General features: G+C 47.5%; 1 protein-coding gene across 1 annotated transcript in view; it reads right to left on the reverse strand.

The window, feature by feature from the left end:
* Positions 1–8,112, reverse strand: part of LOC127486210 (putative ATP-dependent RNA helicase TDRD12) — a 90,807-nt gene extending 82,695 nt beyond the window's left edge. The window contains exons 1-3 of the mRNA XM_089319112.1: positions 7,945–8,112; positions 5,751–5,887; positions 1,210–1,329 (exon numbers count right to left, since the gene is read on the reverse strand). Coding sequence (XP_089175238.1) covers positions 1,210–1,329; positions 5,751–5,887; positions 7,945–8,013 — 326 coding nt within the window. The 5' untranslated portion in view covers positions 8,014–8,112. The remainder of the gene's footprint in view (positions 1–1,209; positions 1,330–5,750; positions 5,888–7,944) is intronic.
* Between the last annotated feature and the right edge of the window lie 9,900 nt (positions 8,113–18,012).

Here is an 18,012-nt window from a genome sequence, read left to right on the forward strand (position 1 = left end):
CTGGAAGTGGGCAGCCAGGACTTACATCAGGTACTCCAGTATGGAACCAAAGGTGCCCCAAGCAGTGGCTTAATCGGCTGTATCACAAGATCCATTCCTTCCAAGAGTTATTTTAAAGATCAAATGGGGGGGGCAGTTAAATCCAATAACCACATCGGTCATAGTCACCCATGAAAAAGACTCAAAGTGGTTAGGAGAGGGATATGGATTGGCAAAGAACCTCCACAGCTACTCCTAAGTTAATTCTGCAAACAAGAGAGCCTGTTCTCTTCCTAAGAAAGTCCATGCCCACAGAGGTGTCTAACCTCACGGACAGAGGGGAGGATCCAGGCTCACAGGGGTATGTAAGTGCATCCACAGAGGGCGAGATCCAGGCTCACAGGGGTGTCTAAGTGCACCGACAGAGGGCGAGATCCAGGCGCACAGGGGTGTGTACAGGCACTGACAGAGGGCAGGATCCACGATCACATGGGTATGTAAGTGCACCAATGGAGGGTGGGAAGGTCAAAGCCTGCACAGCCCACAGAGGCCTCCAGGAGGAAAGACGTGGGACAGAGGCAGGCATGTGGTCAACATTTTTTTAATGCTCCAGCAGTTTTATTTCATGAAAGCTTTTCTTTAGAATTACTCTACTACTTTTTTTTTTTTTTTTTTTGACAGGCAGAGTGGACAGTGAGAGAGAGAGAGAAAGGTCTTCCTTTGCCGTTGGTTCACCCTCCAATGGCCACCACGGCTGGCGCGCTGCAGCCGGCGCACCGCGCTGATCCGAAGGCAGGAGCCAGGTGCTTCTCCTGGTCTCCCATGGGGTGCAAGGCCCAAGGACTTGGGCCATCCTCCACTGCACACCCTGGCCACAGCAGAGAGCTGGCCTGGAAGAGGGGCAACCGGGACAGAATCCGACGCCCCGACCGGGACTAGAACCCCGTGTACTGACGCCGCAAGGCGGAGGATTAGCCTATTGAGCCGCGGCGCCGGCCTCTACTACTTTTTATAAGTTTTTTTTTAAGTCAAAAGGCACAGAGCTCTGGCCTGGGAGGGGGTGCCTGAGAATTCTACTCACAGCCAGTTTGACCAGCACCAACTCAGAGGCTGCCTCCTGCAGAACCCAGACCTTCAAAACCTGCTCGCAGGTAACTGATGGCACATAAATGCAGACACAAACTGAAGGCGTTTACTCATGATTCCTGTGACTTCAGAACCTGTACTTACACAATCTCGGCGCTGTCTTCACAGAAGTCAATGTGCAATGTAACAGGCTTCATGCAGTACAACCGGAACTTTTTTGCTCTGTAGGGAAGCTGCATAAATGATTCCACTGCAACTCGGATGCTGACAAATGAAGCAGAGAGAGTTCCATTATAAAACACACAACACAGAACAGACTCCTTTATAGTTCACCTAGGTCAGTAACATGCTTGCCGTAAAACAAAGTAAAGACATGCCTTTCTGATTCTAACACAGCCTCCAACAGATGCCTGGAGACATCTGGCCAAGGGAACAAAACTGCTTCTTGGAGGGTGGAAAAAAATCTTCCTGTAAAAGCAGAGAGATCCTACATAGTGATTCAGTGTATCTGTGGCATCAAAATTTCATGGCACAGGGGCAGGAATTCAGGGAGAGTGTATCTGGTGAGGCTCCTCAGGTTAAGACACACTGTGCAGCTGGCACTGTGGTGCAGGTGAAGGCGCCACCCACGGTGCCAGTGTCCATGCGAGTGCCAGCTTGGGCCCAGATCCACTGCCGATCCAGCTCCTTGCTAATGCGCCTGGGACATCAGTGAAGACAATTCAAGTACTTGGGTCCCTGTGCCCACATGGGAAACTCAGGTGGAGTTCTGGGTTCCTGGTTTCAGCTTGGCTGTGGTGGGTATTTGCAGGAGTAAACCAAAGGATGAAAGATACACTTCTCTTTCTTTCTCTCCTTTTCTGTCACTCTGCCTTTCATACCACAAATCAGAAGGAAGGAGGGAAGGAGGGAGGAAGAGAGGAAGGAGGGAAAGAAGGAACAGAAATACTGCACAGGGGCAGGCATGCGGCCTCCCTGCTGGGATGCTGCTTGGGATGCCCTGATCTCGAGTCAGAACACCCGGGCTCCAGTTCTTGTTCCACACCCAATCAGCCTCCTGCTGGTGCAGGCCCTGGGAGGCAGCAGGTGGCTGGGTCTCTGCCACCCACAGGAGAGACCACATTGAGTTTCCAGTTCCTGGCTCCAGCATGGCCTACCCAGGGCTGTTGTAGGTATTTTAGAAGTGAAACAAGAAGGCACGTGCTCGCGCGCTCGCTCTCTCTCTCTCTCTCTCTCTGTCTCTCTGCCTTTCAAATACATAAAAAGTGAAAAATAAAAGGAAACACTGAATAACAATGAATAAGCCTGTGAAATAAATTCCATTTACTACGTGACCAGAATTACTCCAACATTGCTGTCTATGAACAGATGTTTTAAAAATTAGTATTTGCCAACTTTGCACAAAACAGCTGATGGACGGCGAGGTGACAAGTAAGGCAAGCAACAGACATGTCAACGTATTTCCTCACCATCAAGCAGCTCTCTTCCCTGAAGCCCTACCCTTTGTCTTAGACAGGTTAGAGCTCTACTTAATCATTTGATTTTCTTGCCAAAAATAAACTCAAAACACCAAATACAAAAGGAAAAGCTCCCCAGAGAGCTAAACACAGTAAGTACTTAAAAAAAAAAAAAGATTTATTTATTTGAAAGAGTTGCACAGAGGGAGAGGGGGAAAGGGAGAGGGGGGAAGGGAGAGGGGGAGGGAGAGAGGGAGGGAGGGAGGGGGGAAGGAGAGGGGGAAGGATTGGGGGAGGGAGGGGTCTTCCATCCACAGGTTCACTCTCCAATTGGTCACACTGGCTGGAGCTGTGCGGATCTGCAGCCAGGAGCCAGGAACTTCTTCCAGGTCCTCCTGCACACGGGTGCAGGGGCCCAAGGACTTGGCTTTCCCAGGCCATAGCAGAGAGCTGGGTCAGAAGTGAAGCAGCCTGGGCTTTTTAACCGGCACCTATATGGGATGCCGGCACTGCAGTTGGTGACTGTACCGCTATGCCACAGCCCTGACCCCAAGTACTTTTTTTATTTTTTTTGACAGGCAGAGTGGACAGTGAGAGAGAGACAGAGAGAAAGGTCTTCCTTTGCCGTTGGTTCACCCTCCAATGGCTGCTGTGGCGTGCTGCGGCCGGCGCACCACACTGATCCGAAGGCAGGAGCCAGGTACTTCTCCTGGTCTTCCATGGGGTGCAGGGCCCAAGCACTTGGGCCATCCTCCACTGCACTTCCCTGGCAACAGCAGAGAGCCGGCCTGGAAGAGGGGCAACCGGGACAGAATCCGGCGCCCGGTGTGCTGGCACCGCAAGGCGGAGGATTAGCCTAGTGAGCCACGGCGCCGGCCCCCAAGTACTTTTATAACAATTATGGTCACAGAGGTGCAGAATCCAAAGCTGGGGAGGCACCTACTTTTCCCTTAAGTATCTGCAAATCCTCCATGTCTGATGAGCCCTTCTGCCACGAAACTCCTCTACGTGTGAGACACCTCTTACTGCACCGAAGGCTAGCTGGCTCTGCTCTTTTCACAGCGGAATAAGAGTCCTTGTGTTTGCCTATTAAATGGACATCCTCTTACTCTGGGACAAACCATGGGACAATTATCACTAAACACCAACAGTGACTTGTGCTAGCTTTTTCTTAACATTTATTTATTTGAGAGGTAAAGTTATAGACAGAGAGAGGGAAAGACAGAGAGGTTGGTCTTCCATTCTCTGGCTCACTCCCCAAATAGCTACAATGGCCAGAGCTGGGCCAATCGGAAGCCAGGGGCTTCTTTGGGTCTCCCACGTGGGTGCAAGGGCCCAAGCACTTGGGTCATCTTCTGCTGTTCTCCAAGGCCATGAGTAGGGAGCTGGATTCAAAGTGGAGCAGCTGGGATCCGAACGGGTGCCCATACAGGATGCTGGCACGGCAGGCAGAGACTTAACCTACTATACCATAGCACCAGCCTCGTGTGCTGGCATGTTCCCTCCCCCCTCCCCACCCAGAAACCATTTATTAAAACTTCATGCATTTTATCAATACAACTTTAGGAACACAGTGATGTGCTAATGTTTTCTAGTGAGCTGTGACATGCAGTCCCACAGTCAATGAAGGTTACAGTCAGGACGAGCCTGAACTGTCTCCGCACCCTACGTGATAGCCACACCTTTACTCTGAGACGCAGAACAACCAGGAATACACACTTGAGTATATAATCTGCTCTCTGCAACCTGAGGGTGGCCATCAATTTCCTCCTCTGTGGAGACACGGAGAGTTTCTCTCTACCTCCTGGTGGTGAGGCAAACCGCACTGAAGGACCCACCCCATCCCACGTGCAAACTAAGAGGACAGGCCAGAGAGCAGCTGGCACAGGGCACCCAGGAGACGAGAAGGGAACAGCCTGAACCTGCCCTGCCCCACCCTAGGCAGGCAAGTGGAGAAAGGCCACAGTCACTCTCTCTGTCCTCATTAGGACCATTTGCTCCCCTAGTCATGCACGCAGAATGGAAACCTGCAGTCTTCCTTCATCATTTATCTGAAAGTCAGAGACAGAGAGACAAACACAGATGCCTGTCCACTGGTTGATTCATTTCTCAAATGCGGCAACAGCCAGGCTGACACCAGGAGTCCAGAACTCCGTCTCCCGTGTGGGTGGCAGGGGTCAACTTGAGCCCTCATCTGCTGCCTCCCGGGGGTGCACTGGCAGAAAACCAGAGTGGAGAGTGGAGCTGAGATTCAAGTGCAGGCACTCTGATGTGACGCACAGGCATCCAAGTCGTGACTTCATCACCGCGCCAAATGCCTGGCCCAAGTTTTCATTTCTTAAGGCACAAAAACTCTCAATGTCTTCTTTTTGCAAAAGGTAATCCCCTTACTTTAAAAACTGACATTCTCCTTTAAAATTCATCATTATCTCCTTAAAGAGAGTAAGGCAAACAGACATAAAACCACACATACGTCTAAACAAATTCAGAGTTGGTGAACTCAAGGGGCTTCCATAGCCTAGACAGCTCATAGCAAGAGGCTCGGGTGATTGCTGACAGCATAAATAAGTGTGCCAATTGTTAAATCAACAACGGGAGTCACTGGGTACATGCTCCCCATATAGGATCTCTGTCCTTAATGTGTTTTACTATGAAACTTAAAAACAACACTACTAGTCGAACAATACCCTATACCTGGTTCGGTTGTGTGAGTGCAGCCTGTGGAAATCCCTGCTTAGTATATACTAAGTTGATCTTCAGTATATGAAGGTAATTGAAAATGAAACGTGATGAAGGGCGGGATGGGAGAGGGAGTGGGGGAGGGGAGGGCCACGGGAGGGAGGGAGGTCAGGGTTGGGGGGAAGCCACAACAATACAAAAGATGCATTTTATATTCTACTTAAAACTATTGGTTGAACTCTGTAATTAATACACAATTACTCTTAGGTGCATAATTAATGCTGTAAGTAGTACTCAAATAGTATTTTACACTTTGTGTTTCTGTGTGGGAGCAAAATGTGGAAATCTTAACATATGCTAAATTGATCTTCTATATATAAAGATAATTGAAAATTAATCGTGATGTGAAGGGGAAGGGGAGAGGGAGTGGGAGAGGGGAGCGTTGTGGGTGGGAGGGAAGTTACGGGGGGGAGAAGCTCTTGTAATCCATAAGCTGTACTTTGGAAATTTATGCTCATTAAATAAAAAAAAAAAAACACACATACGTACTTTTTAGATTTTACTGGAATGTACCTGGCGAAGTCTACAAGGAAACACTCTGCCAGGTAATGGTCTGCTGAAGACATGATTGACTTAATGACAGCCCTGCACCAGCACCGGAGCTCCGGACAATACACCACGCAGACCTGCAAAACAGAAGGCAGGCTTTATTACGTTCAGCAGTAAAACCTCTAGTCACGTGATGACAGCCCTAAAGGCTCCTCTCCACATCGTCTCAGCCTGTACCCCACTTACAGGAGATGACACAGGTGCAGGAGGCTGCCCAAACTGAGCACTGTCTCCCAGGAAAAGGCCCCCAGAAAGCAGAGATCAGCTGAAAGGAAAGTGCTAAACAGGAAGAATTCCAGCTCACCAATACAGAAGGAGTGGGAGAAATCACCATATTGAAACAAATGAGGGGCCCGTGCTGTGGCATATCCTGTAAAGCCACTACCTGCAGTGCTGGCATCCTATATTGGCGCCGGTTCGAGCCCCGGCTGCTCCACTTCCAATCCAGCTCTCTGCTATGGATGGGAAAGCAGTAGAAGATCGGCCACGTCCCTGGACCCCTGCACCAGGAGCTTCCTCCTGGTCCCTGGCATTGGATCGGCACAGCTCTGGTTGTCGCGGCCAACTGGGCAGTGTACCAGGGAGTAGAAGATCTCCTCTCTCTCTCTGCCTCTCCTCTCTGCGTAACTCTGACTTTCAAATAAATAAATCACTCTTTAAAAAAAAAGAAAACAAATGAAAGTGGATTCGGGCAGTGACAGCCACTGAATGGAGAGAGCATGAAGTGAAACACTCACAGCAGTGCCACGAAGGAGGGGTCACCCTAGCATGGCTTGCAAGTGGCGCTCTCTCCCATGTTAAACCCACGTGAAGGTAACAGCACGCCTGTTCTTCAAAACAAGTGACCCTCAATCTATTCACAGTGTCCTGTTTAACCACCTCTCCACAAAAGGACAGGGAGAAAGTGCTCACCTCCTGGGTAAATGCTCACTGTGAGGAGCCCATCATGCTTTCCCAAACAAGACTACACTTAAAGGACCACTGACCCCGTTCCATCCCTCCAGTATGTCACTGGTATGGAAAAATAACAAATTGGTCACTAAGGACATTTGTGGGCACGAGGGAAGGAAATCAGATGAGGTCTTGTCTCCCTCCTAACGAGTGTTCATGTCCTTCCCCTCCATGCTATTACCGAAGTTCACACTTGGAACGATGGCTGACCCAAGAGAAAATCAGACCACAGCAATGGTGGCTGAGGCTGCACGAAAGCAAAGAAGCCCTGATGTGGAGCACAGAGCAGAAACAATCCCAAGTCGGTCAAAGCCATGAGCAACCAAAGAGGGAGGCACGGCCCAGAACTGAAAACCCCAGGTCCTCTTTGCCAAGGTCTGTATACCTGCCCTGGCTCCCACCGCCAGGAAGACGGCCCTAACACCTGGATCTGGATGGCATCTATCCCAAGGCCCCACTTGGACCTACACAAGCACCACCCCCTGCCACCATCAGCCTGAGTCTCATGCAACCCAAAAACCTAACACAAGGCAACAGCCATGAACGTTAAAATACTCTAATCACATTCATCATTCTAAGCTCCTGAAATATTTTTAACAATTATCTGGTAGACAGAGCACTCCCACCCAATGATTCACTCCCCAAGGACCACAACAGCCGTGGGGGAGAGGGTGAAGGCTATGAGCTAGGAACTCAATCCAGGTCTCTCAGGTGGGTAACAGGGACCTAATTACTTGAGCTATCATCTGGTGCTTCCCAGGGTCTGTGTATTAGCAGGAAGCTAGAATCAGGAACCGAATGTAAACACTCTAACATGGTGGTGTTTCAACTACCTGGCCAAACACCCACCCCTACATCCTGATTAGTGTTTCAAGATAGGATAATTAAAGGCTGGTGCTGGTTCCAGTTCCGGCTGCTCCACTTCCAGTCTGGTTCCCTGCTAATGAGCCTGCGAAAGCAAAGGAAGATGGTCTGAGTCCTTGGGTCCCTGCACCCACGTGGGAGATCCTGATGGAACTCCTGACTCCTGGCTTCGGCCTGGCCCAGTCCTGGTCATTAAGGCCATTTGGGGATTGAACTAGAGGATGGAAGATCTATCTGTCCCTCTAACTTTGCCTTTCAACTAAATAAATCTTCAAATAATAATAAAGATACAATAAATAAAGTGCATTCAGATACATACCTGTCCTTCTTCCAACATTAATGGTTTTATTTCTATATCTTTACACATGCTGTTATAGAAGTCATTCATGGCGCTATTTAGTTTTTGATAGTCGACTTCATGATCCAAAAAGGGACTACATCCTTTTATAATAACCCAGAAGCAATCTGGATCTTCAACCTGCAGAATTTTTAAAAGATTATAAAATCATGCATGATTTCTTTTAAAACCAAATAAACCTTAGAACCATGTAACTTTCTAATTTCAGTGATCTATCATTTTTGACAACTACCTTTCTCTTAAATGGTCATACGAAAGAGCCAAAGATAAAATTTAAAACATGTGATCAATAATATGCAATTCTCAATTATGTAGTACAACTCAAAAAGCAATCAGTTCTATTTGGTCTCCTGTAGCTTAAAAATATAAATATTAAAAATATTCTTATTCTTAAAATACTTATTAAAACATCCATATATATAAAAGGTTCAGAACATTTTTAGTATTCTTTTTGTGTAAGAAAAATAAGTATGAATATATATACAGCCTGCTCATATTTTTTTAAATGACAGCAGATGAACCAAAACAAATACAGATTACCTCCTACAGGAGAAAAGAATGGAGTAGAAAGAATAAGGATGAAACTTCGACTGACTTCTCTGAATGGGTCTTATCTACTCTTGTTATTATTACCTACTATTGTTATCTACTATTGTTATTTTTATTGTTAGGGGAAAGAATTATAAAATGGAAAATTAAATTTTTTAAAAGATTTTATTTATTTGAGAGGTAGAGTTAGAGAGAGAGGGAGAGACAGAGAAAAAGGTCTTTCATCCGCTAGTTCAATCCCCAAATGCCCACAATGGCCAGAGCTGGGCAGATCCGAGACCAGGAGCCAGGAGCTTCTTCTAGGTCTCCCATGCAGGTTCAGGGGCCCAAATACTTGGACCATCTTTTACTGCTTTTCCAGCCCATACAATAGAGCTGGATAGAAGAGGAGTAGCTAAGACATGAACTGGTGCCCATAAGGGATGCTGGCACCACAGGCAAAGGCTTAGCCTATTATGCCACAGCACCAGTCACCCCCAAATTAAGTTTGATTGACAACATCACTAAAAACTCATGATTTGGGGCAGACGCTGTGGTGCAGAGGGTTAAAGCCCTGGCCTGAAGCGCCAGCATTCCATAGGGGTGCCGGTTCGAGTCCCGGCTGCTCCACTTCCAATCCAGCTCTCTGCTGTGGCCTGGGAAAGCAGCAGAAGATGGCCCAAGAACTTGGGTCCCTGCACCCATATGGGAGACCTGGAGGAAGCTCCTGGCTTCCGACTGGCACAGCTCCAGCTGTTGCAGCCATCTGGGGAGTGAACCAGCAGATGGAAGACCTCTCTTTCTGTCTCTACCTCTCTGTGTAACTCTTTCAAATAAATAAAATTAAATTTTAAAAAAGAACTCACGATTTGTTTTTTGACAGGGAGAGTTAAACAGTGAGAGAGAGAGAGAGAGAAAGGTCTTCCTTCTGCTGGCTCACCCCCCAAATGGCCACTACAGTCAGGATGCTGCGCTGATCCGAAGCCAGGAGCCAGATGCTTCCTCCTGGTCTCCCATGGGGTGCAGGGCCCAAGCACTTGGGCCATCCTCCACTGCACTCCCTGGCCACAGCAGGGAGCTGGCCTGGAAGAGGGGCAATCGGGACAGACTCCGGCGCCGCGACCGGGACTAGAACCTGGTGTGCCGGCGCCGCAAGGCGGAGGATTACCCTAGTGAGCCGCGGCACTGGCCAATAAAATTAAATTTTAAAAAAGAACTCACGATTTTTTTCTTTTGACAGGCAGAGTTAGTGATAGAGAGAGAAAGGTCTTCCTTCTGTTGGCTCACCCCCCAAATGGCCGCTACAGCCAGCGTGCTGCACTGATCTGAAGCCAGGAGCCAGGTGCTTCCTCCTGGTCTCCCATGGGGTGCAGGGCCCAAGGACATGGGCCATCCTCCACTGCCTTCCCGGGCCACAGCAGAGCTAGACTGGAAGAGGAGCAACCGGGACAGAATCCAGCGCCCCAACTGGGACTAGAACCTGGGGTGCCAGTGCCACACGCGGAGGATTAGCTAAGTGGACCACGGCGCCGGCCAGAACGCACGATTTTTCAGAGGTTTTTCCTAACTCTGTCTACTGAAAAGGTATGGAAGCAGAAACACCCAGAGATATGGAGTCTAAGTTACCAGTGGCAGGAATAGAAGAGTTCACCTTAGTAATCGTATTATTTTTCTGAATGTTTGACTATTCTCATAATAAATAACTGGAAAATGAACAGCAGTCATTCTGGCAAGGGCAAAATAGTGTATAAGTTACACACACAGCACAATTATGAACCTGAAAAAACACAAAATAAATGAAGAGCTAGCAAAAGCAACAGACACTGGAGAGCTGACCCTCGAAAGAAGGAACTTCACTGGGCACTATCCCAGAACACCTCCCAGTTGTACAGAGTGGCAACAACGCAACACAAAGTCACACTGTGGCTCGGGGAATCAGAGCTGTCGGTGCCAGTGAGGATTAGGGGGAGAAATTCTGAAACAGCCATACAGGGAGCCCTGATGTCTGCACATCAACACCCCTCCCATCCTTGCCAAGTCCTGAACGGCAATGGGCGAGACAGCAAGGAGTACGGAGTACGTGAGCAGTGCAGGGCTCAGAGGAGCACGCAGTTACAGCTGCTGCCCCTAGAAACAGCACTCCGGGCATGTGGCTCCATTCAGTCCTTCGCACTCAGAGACAACCAGATTCCGGCTTCCAGCAGCACAAGGCCTCAACCCTGGGATGACTGCAATTATTCATTAAAGTGCTTGCTTGAGTGGTGAGCATGTGGCCTAACAGTCATGACACTCACTGAATCCCCCCGCCAGAGTGCTAAAGATTCAATATTCAGTTCCAGCTCCTGACTCCAGCTTCCTGCTAATGCAGAGCCTGGGAGGCAGCAGTGATGGCCCACCTGGATTCCTGCTACCCATGCAGGAGACCTGGAATGGGTTCCCTACTGCCAGCTTTGGCTTCAGTCCAGTCCTGGCCATGGTAGGCGTTTGGGAAGTGTATCAGTAGATAAGAGCTATTTCTCTCCCCCGACCCCTGTCACTCTTAAATAAAATTGATAAATAAGCAAGCCTGCCTGCCTGCCTGCCTGCCTGAATAAGCTCCACAATGCCAGAAGAACTGACTGTTCAGGCTATCATCTGAGGCAGGCCCCAACCTTCCATTCTTAGAGACTTCACTCAAAAAAGCTTACAAATCTGGAAGTGTGTCCCTGCTCAGTAGCCACTCCTATGAGGCCAGGGCCGCCATGCCAGTTTCTGCAAGAAGACAGCGTGCTAACTTCCATAACTTCCAGCTAGCACACACAGCTGGGATCACGCATTTACCCTGAATGACCTCTTCTCACTCTTCCCTTGAGCTGTGCCAACCCCAGCCCTCCCTTTAAAACACCCAGGCACCTGCGCACCACTGGTAATGGAGCTCAGCTCTCTTCAGGAGGTACTGAATAAAATCTGTTTTCACTGCTTTAACTAGTCTCTGGCCTCCAAAAAAAAAAAAAAAAAGCCCGGACACTCACCCCAAGGAAAGAGTGGAGCCCACCAAGCAGAGGGCGGGAAGCAGCTCAGGGTTCAGTGCCGGAGCAGAGCCCTCCCTGCAGAACAAGAGCGTGTGCTCTCACGGCAACAGCCAAGCAGGGTGCAGGAACCGAGCCTCCCCAAGTGTGGCAGAGGCCTTTGTCTTTTACTTAAACTTGTTTCTAGCTGACACCATTGAAGTTGTGCTAGAGGCTTTCCCAAGGTCCAAAGAAGAAAGAGAAATCTGTCCTGGGAATGAAATGTGGCTGTCATCGGCTTACCTATGAAGGCTTCAACTGTTATCCCTATTGGCTTCTATGCAACCATTACAGGTTCTGCAATGATGTTAACCCTTGCCAGACAGCAGGTGACTAAATGAAAAATGGCCATTTAACAGATCTCAGGTTGATAAAACTGATTTCCAGTTTTATAAAAAATAAAATTCCATATAAATGTAATTCTGACATTAATTCAAAGTATGATACAATGCCAGTATCTTCAGTCATCTGTAAAGGGCTCACGGCCCCTTCCCCATTCCTTCTGCCCTCAGCCCACCCCCTCCCCATTTCCTCCCTTCCTTCTGACAACCAGTGCAACCTCCTCTGGTTGGGGAACCAGGTGCAACCTCCCCCAGACTCCTTGCAAAACAACTAATTAAATAGATGAGCTGCACAGGGCAGCTTTCTAATTAGATTTGAGGAAAGTTCCCAAGGCTTCCCAGAGCCCCCTAGTTCCACTTTCCACCAGCTGCAAAGTCTTCTCCCTCCCCCACAGCGACAGTGGCAAACTCCCTCCTTAACCAGATAAAACCCCAGCCCCAAGTGCACTCCAGACCAGACTTTTCTAGAACAGGATGCTTTTCCCTCTTTGCCTTAATGAAGTGACCTGTCTCCGTTGATGTCAGTTCTCTCATCCCGTGGCGGCGGGGGGAGAGGGGGTACAAAAGGCCAGACCCCCAGCTACTCCAACCCTAACAATCTGTGTAGTTGCTAAATGTAAATTGGGTAAAGGTAAATGAGATACATGTGTCTACATGTAAACTTAGGTACTCTTAACACCTTACAGTCTATGAAAAACTCTGGATTTGTTGACAAATAGGTTTTCATAAGCTGTCTATAAATAAAAATAATTCAAGACTGCTCAGAAGTAACTAAGGTTGAAATTCGGGATATGCTTTTAAATTGCTATTTTCAATGTAAATCAAGAAAATCAACAGATGGAAAAAAGGTTGCCAAGTCAAAACTGTGCTTCTTAGTGAAATAATAAAGAAAGGACATGGATTGTAAGATTGGAAGGGAAAAGATAAAACGGTTTAGGTAAGCTGCAAAAGGTGTGTGGAAGTCTTACATGGTTATACAATTTTTTTGTTAGCTACAAAAGTTATCAATCTGTTTTTTTTTTTTTTTGACGTAAGGTTAAAATCTGATCCTCTGTAAAAGCAATGAGGTTGATGAAATACATAAGTGTTAATAGATATTTGGGAAAATAGTCTTTTTGTATCCTACTGTAGATAATCCTTGTCTCATTAAGTTCTACTTGTTTAAAAACAGCTGAGTTCTAAAAGTTTCAAAGTTTTAAAAGTCTGTTTAAATATGGACTTGTTTTACATGTCAAGCATAGAAAGCTAAGATACTGTGGCAAAAAATGTTCTACATGAAGGATCTCTGTGAGGCCCCAGTGGAAAGCAGCAGCCATCAAAAGAGGATGTACTTTTCTCTAAAGGGAGGAGAGAACTTCCACTTTGCTTCTGGCCTTGTCCAAATACTGAGAGTTGTGGACTCAAAAGGCTTCCTTAGTCTAGGCAGCTCATGTCAAGAGCCTCGGGTGGTTACTGACGTCATAGATAAAAAAAGTTAACACTCTTAAGATTTCTTTATTTGAAAGTCAGAGTTAGAGAGAGAGGTCTTCCATCTGCTGGTTCACTCTCCAATTGGCCGCAATGGCTGGAGCTGTGCCAATCTGAAGCCAGGAGCCGGCGCCCATATGAGATGTCGGCGCTTCAGGCCAGGGTGTTAACCTGTTGCACCAGAGCCAGCCCCATTATTTTTTTTTTTTTTTGTCTTTTCTTTTCTTTTTTTTTCTTCCGACAGGCAGAGTGGATAGTGAGAGAGAGAGACAGAGAGAAAGGTCTTCCTTATACTGTTGGTTCACCCTCCAATGGCCGCTGCAGCCGGCGCACCAGGCTGATCCGATGGCAGGAGCCAGATACTTATGTGCAGATTGTGTGTCTATATAAAAATTATTAAAAACTGCTAAATTAACACAAATTACCTTTCTGGTGCACCTGACTTAAATAAATATGATAAATAGGCTGTTCTCAATTTGTTGGTACAGAAAAACTAAAAAAAAATTTTTTTAAGTTATTGACATGTTTGCATTTGGGTCTGCTGGTCAAACAAGTTGCACTTGTGTTAGGTATTTGCAACCATAAAGGTATACTATTTATCTAAAAACAATATAGTTAGAGGTATAATACAGTGCTCATTGCTCCCTCTAAAGTCCAAGTTAAAGTTGTTCTTGGCAAATTAATAACAAAATTTATAGACAAATTAGTGAAACGATCTTCATGTTTTGATCTTACTTAAAGAACATAGCTCTCCTCATGGGCACTGCATTGTTTCAAAAAAAAAAAAAAAACTGTCAAAACATGCCTGTGACTACAGACTTCTAGCTCAGCCACCAAAGATTAAGGACAGAACTCAACAACCCCTTAACTGACATCTTAGAGGATGCCTCTGTGGTCTGCTTTAGCAGGAGGAATGTAAAGATAGCTGTCAAGCCAACTAATAGCTACTTTACACAGTGTTCTGCCATCAACGAGACCCAGTGAGGCCAGTCCATCCCAAATGGCATCAGGCTTCAGTTTGGAAAGCCAGGAGATGGGGCAAACAGCCATCCTGAAAAAAGCCAGCCTCTACCAAATTCTGTCAAGAGCTGGGTGAATGGAATTGCCTTGGGGCTGAAGGGATCCCAGGTTAGAACCACAGATCCTACTGGCTCCAAGCTCAAAGAGCCCTTTACTCTGCCCGGCTTCCAAGATAACTACTGCCATTGAGGGCAAGGCCTCGGGTCAGGACAGGCAGGACTGCAATCTTCCTTTCAGAAGTGCCGCCTGTTCTGTACTAACCTCCTGTTCAAGCCAGCTCTTCTCCCAGGCCGCCTAGGTAATGGAGTCAACAGGGGGTCTTCCCTCATGAGGTTCACACCTTTCTTATGATGTCTCTTCCACTATCCCATGTAAAGACAGAGGTCGGGCCTCATACGTACCTGGCCAGGCCTACATGCCTCTCTCTGTGAGAAAACCTGCTCCTGGTTTAGAGAACACATTTCCTAGGTACTCTAATAACGATTCAATCTTTTTGTTTTAGATCCTGTTGTATCTAATTTGCTTGTTAGACCTGCAAATTCCAGACGTAGAAAGCCACAAAGTGGGGAAAAAGTCCTCTACTGTAAAAAAGCCTTCTCGGGGCTGGCGCTATGGTGCAGCGGGTTAACACCCTGGCCTGAAGTGCTGGCATCCCAGATGGGCGCTGGTTCGAGTCCCAGCTGCTCCACTTCCGATCCAGCTCTCTGCTATGGCCTGGGAAAGCAATAGAAGATGGCCCAAGCCCTTGGGCCCCTGCACCTGCGTGGGAGACCAGGAAGAAGCTCATGGCTCCTGGCTTCAGATCAGCGTAGCTCTGGCCATTGTGGCAAATTGGGGAGTGAAACAACGGAAGGAATACCTTTATCTCTGTCTCTCCCTCTTACTGCCTAACTGTACCTCTCAAATAAATAAAATCTTTAAATCAAATAAAAAAGCCTTCAAACAGATAAAACAAATTCTTAGAAATAAAGAGACCCTTGTTCCATCCACCCCTACTACAGTCAAAGTCCACAAGATAGCTTCCTGGACACACCACAACACAGGCAGGTGGGCTGAAACTGCAGCTCAAATCCAGCAATACCGTACAAGCTGAGCCTCTCAAACAGGAGGGTCAGCCCTAAAGAGACCAGCAGGGCCGGTGGCTGCAGAGAAACTCCGGAAGTGGACTGACTTACGCAGGGCCGATGCTTGAGGGAACAGCTGCCCAATAAAATAAATGCAGCGATCCTTTAGTTTTTGTCTCTTTAGATTGGTTTTAAAATTTTAAGCAACTTTTGTATACAAATAGGTGATGAGGACAAGATCATAAAAAAATTACTGATCAAACGAAAAAGGTCACCCTTGGGGCAGGGGTTGTCCATCCACCTCAGCGGAGGGCCCGACTGGACCCTCAGCACCATGGGCTATGCGCCTTGAGGGGTGGCTGACAGTAATGGAGGCCCTTCATGCGATGCTGCGCAATGCTGGGGGTGGGATGCCCCCTAGCACCTGTGGGGGCCATAATTAAGAAACGGCTGTTTTCCCCTGAAGTGATCTAGAAATACAACACAATTCCAGCAGGTTTACTGATGGATTTTTGCAGGGAAGGGGTGGTTACAAATCAGCATGCTAATAATGAGATCCTCCTTGGAAAGACAAAGGAATTAGGGGCTGGCGCTGTGGTGCAGCGGGTTAAAGCCACAGCCTGCAGCGGCGGCAAAAAATATAGGCGTCGGTTGGAGTCCTGGCTGCTCCACTTCCGATCCAGCTCTCTGCTATGGCCTGGGAAAGCAGCAGAAGATGGCCCAAGTCCTTGGGGCCCGGCACCTGCGTGGGAGACCTGGAAGAAGCTCCTGGCTTCAGATCAGATAAGCTCTAGGTGTTGCAGTCATTTGGGGAGTGAACCAGCAGAGGGAAGACCTCTCTCTCTGGCTCTACCTCTCTCTGTAACTCTCACTTTCAAATAAATAAAAATAAATCTTTTATTTAAAAAAAAGACAAAGGAATTAGAACAGCCTAAATAATCATGAGAAAGAAGAACACAACTGGAGGACTCACTATCCGACCTCAAGTCCAAGTCTCAGCTGTGAGTCTACAGCCATCAGGTGAGGCTGGCGCTGGAGAAAGGGCGTGGGTTCCAGTCACAGCTGCTCTACTTCCAATCCACCTCCCTGTAATGTAATGTGCCTGGGACAGCAGTGGAGGATGGCCCAAGCGCTTGAGCCCCTGCACCCATAAAGGAGACCCAGATGGAGTCGGGGCTCCTGGCTTTGGCCTGGCCCAGCTCCCACCTTTGTGGCCAATTCAAGAGTGAACCAGCAGATGGAAGATCTCTAACTCTGTCAAAATCATCAATCTTTAAAAAACAAACAAACAAAAAACCTTACAATACTAACTGTATATAGGGATGAAGAGCAAATAGAACTCATACTTTTTTTTTTTTTATTAGATAGAGTTAGTGAGAGAAACAGAGAGAAAGGTCTTCCTTTCGTTGGTTCACAACCCAGATGGCTGCTATGGCCGGCGCATTGCGCCGATCTGAAGCCAGGAGCCAGGTGCTTCCTCCTGGTCTACCATGCGGGTGCAGGGCCCAAGCACTTGGGCCATCCTCCACTGCCTTCCCGGGCCACAGCAGAGAGCTGGACTGCAAGAGGAGCAACTGGGACTAGAACCCAGAGCCCACATGGGATGCCGGCGCTGCAGGTGCAGGATTAACCAAGTGAGCCACGGCGCTGCCCCCCCCCCCTTTTTATTAGACAGGCAAAGTCAGACAGTGAGAGAGAGAAAAAGGGAACTCAGACATTTTTGACAGGAATGCAAAAAGGCAGTTATGCTGGAACACAGTCCATCAGTTTCTCATAAAGTTAAAACACAAGCAATTCCATCCTAGTTATTCTCCCAAATGAAATGAACTCGAGTCCATACAACTACCTGTAGGCAAAGATTATAGCAGTGTTGTTCATCATCTCCCTAAACTGAAACAACTCAAGTGGCCTGTCAGTATAAACTGCTGTGTATGCACACAACGGAATACTACTCTGCCACTGACCCTATGCAGCAACACAAAGCAGTATCCAATGTGTCGTCTTTGAAGAAGCCACAGTGAAAGGCCACTACTGCTCTGGGATTCTGCACGCACCCATTTCTATGACATTCTAGAAAAGGAAAAACTAATAGCAGCAGAAAACAATCTTTTCTTTATAAAGCATTACAGGTAGAGAAAGATACAGCTACAAAGGAGCTTCATCATGGGAATATGGGGAAGTGAGGAAATGCTTCTGCATTTTGACTGTGGGGGTGATTACACGATGCTATGCATTTTTCAAAATACAGAATTCTACACAAAAAGGAATGGATTTTTCTGTAAATAAATTATACATCAATTAAAAAATAGGGGTGGGCTTTTGTCATAGCAGTGAATCCTCAGGCCGGGTCTGCAATCCACATGGGAGTGCTTAGGTTTCCGTGCACGTTCTGATGCAGATTCCAGCTTGCTGCTAATCAGTGCACACTCTAGGAGGCCTCTTGACCATGGCTTGAGTGACTGGGTCCCTGTCCTCAGTGTGGGGGACTCAGGGTGAGTTCCCAGCTCCAAGCTTTGGCCTGGCCCCGCCTTGGCTACTGTGGGCATCTGGGGTGTGAACAAA

Source organism: Oryctolagus cuniculus, chromosome 18, assembly GCF_051225735.1.
Source record: "Oryctolagus cuniculus isolate XC-2025 breed Fujian yellow rabbit chromosome 18, ASM5122573v1, whole genome shotgun sequence".
NCBI classification, from domain to species: Eukaryota; Metazoa; Chordata; class Mammalia; order Lagomorpha; family Leporidae; genus Oryctolagus; species Oryctolagus cuniculus.